This window comes from Monopterus albus, unplaced genomic scaffold (assembly GCF_001952655.1).
Source record: "Monopterus albus unplaced genomic scaffold, M_albus_1.0 scaffold269.1, whole genome shotgun sequence".
Classification (NCBI taxonomy): domain Eukaryota; kingdom Metazoa; phylum Chordata; class Actinopteri; order Synbranchiformes; family Synbranchidae; genus Monopterus; species Monopterus albus.
Genome location: NW_018128149.1, coordinates 938,959 through 946,775, shown reverse-complemented (window position 1 = coordinate 946,775; position 7,817 = coordinate 938,959). Strand labels below are relative to the sequence as shown.

General features: G+C 45.1%; 2 protein-coding genes across 10 annotated transcripts in view; both read left to right on the top strand.

Annotated features, from left to right (window-relative positions):
• The window catches only part of nebl (nebulette), a 119,771-nt gene that overhangs the window by 48,950 nt on the left and 63,004 nt on the right, over positions 1-7,817 (top strand). The gene's annotated exons all lie outside the window — the stretch shown is intronic.
• The window catches only part of LOC109972772 (nebulin), an 82,138-nt gene that overhangs the window by 18,201 nt on the left and 56,120 nt on the right, over positions 1-7,817 (top strand). For all 9 annotated transcript variants that reach the window (XM_020621895.1, XM_020621900.1, XM_020621894.1 and 6 more), the window contains exons 6-8: positions 2,765-2,875; positions 4,089-4,199; positions 4,419-4,529. In XM_020621895.1, the coding sequence (XP_020477551.1) occupies positions 2,765-2,875; positions 4,089-4,199; positions 4,419-4,529 (333 nt within the window). The remainder of the gene's footprint in view (positions 1-2,764; positions 2,876-4,088; positions 4,200-4,418; positions 4,530-7,817) is intronic.

Sequence of the window (7,817 nt, the reverse complement as noted above, 5' to 3'; positions counted from 1 at the left end):
TGAAGCTTCTTGGATGAGAGGTGAAACATCTTCGACCTAGAAATCTAGTCCAATTGATTTTTTTCTAAGTTTTTTTCAGCTCACTATGACCTGGATGACTGAGAATCTGCACAGACAGACCACCCATCGTTTAGTGTTCATTGATCAAACTGCCACCTGAGAAACACACACACAAACCTGGTTTCTATCACATTCCATGCAGGCAGGGGTTGACCTGTTCTCATCAAATGGCCAATAGGATTATGAAGTGTGAAATGTGGTACCTCTGTCCAGGGCGGGCCTAGCCCAAGGAGATAAATGTATTGAGAACACGTAACTCAGGGTTCAGAGAATGGATTTCCTGCGGGAGCTCTTTCGTTCTGACCCCAGTGCTGTAAGACTTTACCTGTGCCCAGACTTTGAATAAACTTCCTGTTGATTTTATACAGTCCTCTCCTGTCTTCACTTCTCGTGCTTTTAATAAAAGAATTTGGGTAAAATCTAACACTACATAAATGAAGGTTGGTGCACAGATGTCACAGTGCTACAGAGGACATGTAACACAGACTTAGAGACTCTTGTTATCAATTGCAAACCTTTTTATTCTTGTGAATTTAACAGTTTCATGCTAATCTGAGTGTACATAAGTCCACAGGCCCACACTAGCGCACTACAGCTCCTAGCAGAACAGATAACTAGCCTGAAGCTAGAACGTCCCGACTTTCCACTCATTGTTCTAGGGGACTTTAACAGAGCAAATCTCTCCCATGAACTGCCCAAATAAAGACAGCATGTTACCTGCCCTACCAGGGACAAAATCGCATTGGACCACTGCTACACAGCAATAAAACACGGCCATTGCTCTGTCCTCCGCACAGCCCTTGTACTCTCTGATCAATGTATGATTCATCGTATTCCAACCTAAAGGCAGAAACTAAAAGCTGTGAAGTTTGTGGTGAAAACGGTGAAGAGCTGGACGGAGGAGTCTAAGTTAGAGCTACAGGCCTGCTTTGACTGCACAGACTGGAGTGTATTTGAGACTGTAGCTCCAGACCTGGACAAACTCACTGGCATGGTGACAACTTATATTAGCTTTTGTGAGGATGTGTGTGTACCCAAAAAGTCCTTCTGCACATACAACAACAACAACAACAAGCCCTGGTTCACAGCCAGACTCAAGTAGCTTCATCGTGCCAAAGAGGAGGCTTGCAGGTGTGGGGACAGGACTCTGTATAGCCAAGCCAGGAACACACTGACAAGGGAGATCAGAGCAGCAGGGAGATCAGAGCAGCAAAGAGGAGCTACTCTGAAAAGCTGAAAGCTCAGGTTTCAGCCAACGACCCCTTGTCTAGGTGGGGGAGCCTGAAAACCATCTCTGTCTATAGAAAACCATCCCCTTCTGCTGTGGAGGACCATCAACAACCTGAATGTGTTCTACTGCAGATTTGACAAACAACACCCCCCCCAGCCCCCCACCTTTAACGATCTGTGAAAAGGATGGGCGTGGCCTCTTTAAAAGACAGAAGATCAGAAAAGCACCAGGCCCAGATGGTGTGACCCCCTCCTGCTTCAAAGTGTGTGCTGATCAGCTGGCCCCCATCTTCACACTTATCTTCAACAGATCAGTGGAGCTGTGTGAAATCCCTTCCTGCTTCAAATGCTCCACCATCATTCCAGTCCCCAAGAAAACCTCCATCAGTGGACTGAACGATTACAGACCTGTTATCCTGACATCTATAGTTATGAAGTCCTTGGAAAGACTCAGTGACATCGTAGACCCCCTGCAGTTCGCCTACCGGGCAAACAGGTCAGTGGACGATGCGGTGAACATGGCACTGCATTACATCCTGCAACATCTCGACTCCCCAGGGACCTATGCACGGGCCCTCTTTGTGGACTTCAGCTCGGCATCCCTCTGTTGTCTCCGGTACTTTTTACCATGCTAACTCTGAGAGACGAAGCAGTCCAAATAACTTCAAAACAGTGCTGATTTATTCAATGAACACAGGTAAAAATTAACACCCAGCTCACTGTGCCTGCCCCCACCTGTCAGTGGATTACTAGCTTTCTGACAGACAGGAAGCAGCAGGTGAGGCTGGGGAAAACCACATGCAGCACCCGGACAATAAGCACAGGCACCCCCCAGGAATGTGTGCTCTCCCCTCTGCTGTTTTCACTCTATACCAATGACTGCATCTCAAAGGACCACTCTGTCAAGATCCTCAAGTTTGCAGATGACACAATGGTCATTGGTCTCATCCGAGACGGTGACGAGTCACTTTACAGATGGGAGGTTGAGCAGCTGGTCCTGTGGTATAGCCGCAGCAGCCTGGAGCTGAACATGCTCAAAACAGTTGAGATGACAGTGGACTTCAGGAAGAGCCTGTAAGAGACACAGCTGGATGGATGGATGGAGGGATACATGTGTGTAGAGATGTGCTTTTACCTCGCTCTGCAGTTCAGAAGCTTGCAAAATCTCCAGAGCCTCAGGAAGAGTGGAATATACAGCTTATTTTGTTATATTGCACAGCCTTTTGCTGGTTTACTGTTTACTTGCCCCTTCCATGGGGATATGTACATACACATTGAGAGCCGATGTACCAGAGTCAAATTCGTCAAATTCTTCATGTGTCTGACACACCTGGCCAACAAAGCTGATTCTGATTCTGACCTCTGAATGACCTAGTATAATAATCATGCTCTTTGTGTGTTTTAGATTAGGTGCCTGTGGTGACAGAATCATAATTACACAACTAACAGTGTTGTGTTTCTTTTTCTTTTTCAGGTTAAATACAAGGGAAATGTGAAGACAGAGATCTCCTCCTCGCTCTATTCCCTTCTGCCAGAAACCACCGAGACGCAGTTTGTCAGAGAGCTGACTGAGATGCTGAGCGAGGTTAGATGTGATGGGTGGATGGATGACATAATAGACGGATGTGTTCTAAAGGCTCTATTCTATTATAAAGCCACGTCTGGTTCTTTCAAACCAGGAACTCAGTGAGACGAAGCAGACCACTTGAGTATATAAAAAAACATAACCGTGCTGGTTTATTCAAGGAGTCACAGGCAAGAATTAACATTACACGTCCAGGCATCTTCCACCCCCAAAACTGCGCGCAGGCAGCCCGGAAGAAGAAAGACCCTGAACCCAAGATCTCTATACAATTTAATCACTTCGTTGGGCTAGCCCCATCCTACACAGGCCACGTCAAACCGTGACGTCACCTGATATGCCAGCTATGCAGCTGACCAGAGCAGTAGTCAAACATGGAGAAAATTCAAGTGTGTGGCTGTTGATTAGTGGTGTGTATCTAAAAACATACAGGACATTCAGGGACATGTCCGAACAGTAAGCCTCGGAAAATGTTATGATTAAGATTACGGCTGAGGATATCATGCTACTAGCAATATTCATCTGCACTCTTCAATCTAGTGAGCTTGGCCTAGATGCAGCCTGCAGAACTCATGACAATGAACTGAGCATTTAACAGCCTGAGCTAGACATCCTGTCTCCACTAAACATTTCTAGACAACAAATCTCTGAATATCTATCTAACTAAGAAATTACCTAACAGTTCTGATAATGGATCAATGTTGGATGGATGAACAGATGAATAGACTGACAAACAGATGGCTGGAGGGAAGGATGGATCACTGAATTGATTAATGGAGGGACTGAATAAATGGATGGATGATAATGGATGGGCTATTGACTGGATGGATGGAGTGATAGATGGCCAGGAGATGGAAGGATGGGGGGGCTGAGGAATGGCTGCATGGATGAATGAATAGATAGGTGGATGGAAGAGAAGACTGGTTGATCAATTGATGGATAGAAGGGTTGTTATGCTTGGGTTTAGAGGGGCATGGTAAATTACTCTGAACAGGAAAAGAGGATGAATTTTCTGTTGCGCTCGTTTTTTCTACACTGAGAAAATGCCACAGTCACCTCAATTAACGTAGCCGTTCACTAAAATATTGTAACATTAAGGAGAAAAACTGCTATAAATTGGTAAAACATCAGTTTTTCATCCCAGACTTTATTCAAATGTAATGTGTCAAAGTCTAGACTTTTTATTGCAGTGAAACTTTCTATCTCTGCTCCTCAGAACAAGTACAAGGAGGAAGGCAAGAAGGAGCTGAGCAGCAGTTTGTACTCTCAGCTTCCTGAAACCGCCGAGATGCAGCTGGCCAAGACTGTCCGCGAGTTCCAGAGCGAGGTACTCAAATCAAACATGCTCATCAGTCTGAATTATACGTAGTTGATCGGTTAACTCCAGTCTGAGATCAACACAGGGTTTACATTAGGCAGCAGCTGCTGGTTTGGCTGAGAGGTGTCCTGCTGCACATGAATTAAACACATAAAGATAACAAGGAGAGTTGGTGTTGCACTGTCAGATCCCATCTGATTATATCTGACTGAATCTGTTGTGTTTTAGAAAAAGTACAAAGAGGAGGGGAAGAGAGAGGCCTCCATCTCCCTGTACTCCCAGCTCGCCGATACTCCAGAAATACAACATGCTCTGGAGGTGTCACAGCTGCAGAGTGAGGTATGCACAAACACACAGTGTAGATTTCTCAGGTCAATCCTACTGCAGCCCTGCGTTCCATACAGTGTGGAGGTTTGAAAAACATTTTGGTGGCTGTAATCATTCCTCCTCTCAATTCTTCTGACGAGGAAAGATCGTCCAGAGTTGCACTCGGTTACAAATTCCTGAAAGGCAGTCACAGCTGCCATAGCAGCGACAACAGCTACGTCCTAAACCCATGCTCCTCCACATACTGACTCTTTGTTGGATTTCCAGCGTGTGTTTCAACACTTTGTCGGTGTTCATGCAGGTTGAGGGATCAGACCTTAGTGGTTACTGAGTTCATGTGGAACACCTTTGTGCTTCTGGCTTCTTCTGTCCTGATTGGTCTTCACTGATGTAGCCTGACTGTGTGTAGAATTACAGGGTGTGTAAGCTGTGCTAGCGATGGTCTTTAGAATGAAATTCACTTTATCACTCTTAACACATGGAATAAATGTACGTTTTTAGCACCTTAAGAGTCTCTTTGCTGCTGTGTCGGTGTGTGGGTCATGTTGTTTTTGGATGCACACACCTGATATCAGCATGTGATATGCCTAGAATTATGAGTCCAAACCAGAGGTGTAATGTAACGAAATATTACATACAGTACTTAAGTATTTTTGGGAGTATCTGTACTTTACTTGAGGTTTTAAAATTTTGTGAACTTTTACTTCACTACATTTCCTAAATAAAATGTGTACTTTTACTCCGATACATTTCCACCTCTGCCTTTCCGTTACTTACTACAAAATTAAAAGGGAAAAAAGTCACGGTAAAGTAGGTTTCTAACTGTTGTGTTCTTTACTGTTGCAGTAATGTATCGCTATAAATGTAGGGTGAGTACCTCATTAATCAACGCTGTTCTGTAATAACACACGAAGACCAGGCTTGTCCTCAAGCGGTGAACTCTTTTACTGTCCCACTCAGGGATCTAACACACAGGCATAACCAATCAAAACATGAGCAACCAATCAGCCGCAGTTAAACAATGTCGAGCACCGAGTGCTCGATGAAATCCACCACACTAACCAGTGACGTCAGGTTACAGTACAAGCACAGGCCTGTTTGGTGTAAACAGGCGCAAGAAAGCGGCTCCTCGCCAAAGCTCTCATGAAAGCTGCACCGTCATCTAGCAGCACAGGTGCTGGCCCACCTACGTCTCTAGTAGACTCGGATGACCACCCGTGGCCATATCTGCAAGAGATGTTTTCATTTCTTGGCGTGAAGGATTCCTCATACCGAATGAAGTGTCTCTTATGCCTGGCGAAAGACACTGAAATACTGGCTTTCAAAAACTCACCATCCAACCTCAAGAAACACATTGAGGTAAGTTAATTAAAGTCATATGTGATTAATATATTGAGCACTTATTAGCAAATGTTATGTCATAACAGTAGGCTGTCTGATTGTTTTTGCTAACATTAACGTTAGCTGTAAACGAAGCTGAGACGTCTGGCTAACGTGGTTATTAGCTAACGTTAATTAGTCACTGGTCACTTAGCTAACGTTAATTAGTCACTGGCCACTTAGCTAACGTTACGTTTTTCCGTCTGTGTCTGTTGCTTCCAAAACAATGTTGATGACTTTCATACTTAATCTATTACATTACACTTGCATAAGTTAAGCTATTTAATTTATGTTAAATTAGCCTCATGTTCCACTTGTTCTTCCACTAATTAACAATGAATTAACACAGAATACATAACAGGCAGAAGGTGATTAAAAATATAAATTAAGCAGTTATAATGGGTATGTCTGTGACTAGAGTCTAGGCTAACATTATTCATGAAAGTGAATTAAATCACAGATATAAGTGGTAAAAACTAGTTAGTTAATAAGTTAATGAGATCCTTTAACAAATGTTTTAACTTGGATATTGGGATGTGACCTGCTAACCATCATCAGACAAACAGTTATATATAAGTGCCCTAAATGACATTCATTCCATCCATCCATGCATTTTCCTCCACTTATCCGGTACCGGGACTCGGGGGCAGCAGTCTAAGCAAAGATGCCCAGACTTCCCTCTCTCCAGACACTTCCTCCAGCTCCTCCGGGGGAATCCCGAGGCGTTCCCAGGCCAGCCGAGAGACATAGTCCCTCCAGCGTGTCCTGGGTCTTCCCCGGGCCCTCCTCCCGGTGGAACCTGCCCGGAACCCTGGGTCTTCCCCGGGGCCTCCTCCCGGTGGGACATGCCCGGAACACCTCCCTAGGAAGGCGCCCAGGAGGCATCCGAAACAGATGCCCGAGCCACCTCAGCTGGCTCCTCTCGATGTGGAGGAGCAGCAGTTCTACTCTGAGCTCCTCCCGGGTGACCGAGCTCCTCACCCTATCTCTAAGGGTGCGCCCGGCCGCCCTGCGGAGAAAGCTCATTTTGGCCGCCTGTATCCGGGATCTTGCCCTTTCGGTCATGACCCAAAGTTCATGACCATAGGTGAGAGTCGGAACGTAGATTGACCAGTAAATCGAGAACTTCGCCTTACAGCTCAGCTCCTTCTTCACCACGACGGACCGGTACATCGACCGCATTACTGCAGAAGCTGCACCGATCCGCCTGTCAATCTCCCATTCCATCCTTCCCTCACTCGTGAACAAGACCCCAAGATACTTGAACTCCTCCACTTGAGGCAGGAACTCTCCACCATTCATTCGGGGGAAGGTTGTCAGAACAACAACAGACAATGGCACAAACTTCCTAAAAGCTTTCCAAGTGTTTGGGGAAGATGAGAATAATAGTGGAGACTGCTGATGATGACAGGTCAGAGGAAGAAGAGGATCAAGAGGGGGCTGATGATGTGGAGTTTGTGGAAGTGTCAGCACTTCTGAATGAAGATGATGGCTTTGAGTACCAGCTCCCGAAGCACCAGTGCTGTGCTTGTCATTTACTGAACCTCATAGCTACTGTTGATGCAGCAAAAGCAGTATCGAGTGAAGGATACAAGAAACTGTATCATTCAACATTTGCCAAGTGCAATGCCATGTGGAGCAAATGTGGAAGATCCACACTCGCAGCTGAAAAAGTTGAAGATGTTTGCTCTCTTCAGCTGCTGTGCCCAAATGCCACAAGGTGGAACTCCTTGTTTCTGGCAGTGGAAAAACTTCTCAGGATAATTAGAGACAAGGGAGAGGCAGCCATCAGAGTCATCTGTACGGACTTAAATGTTCCAATCTAAGTAAGAATTATGTATGTCTTATATTTTAAATGTCTTTAAAACTTGGATGTGTTTTACTGCACTTTCTTAAGCACAAATTACTGTTTTACATTGT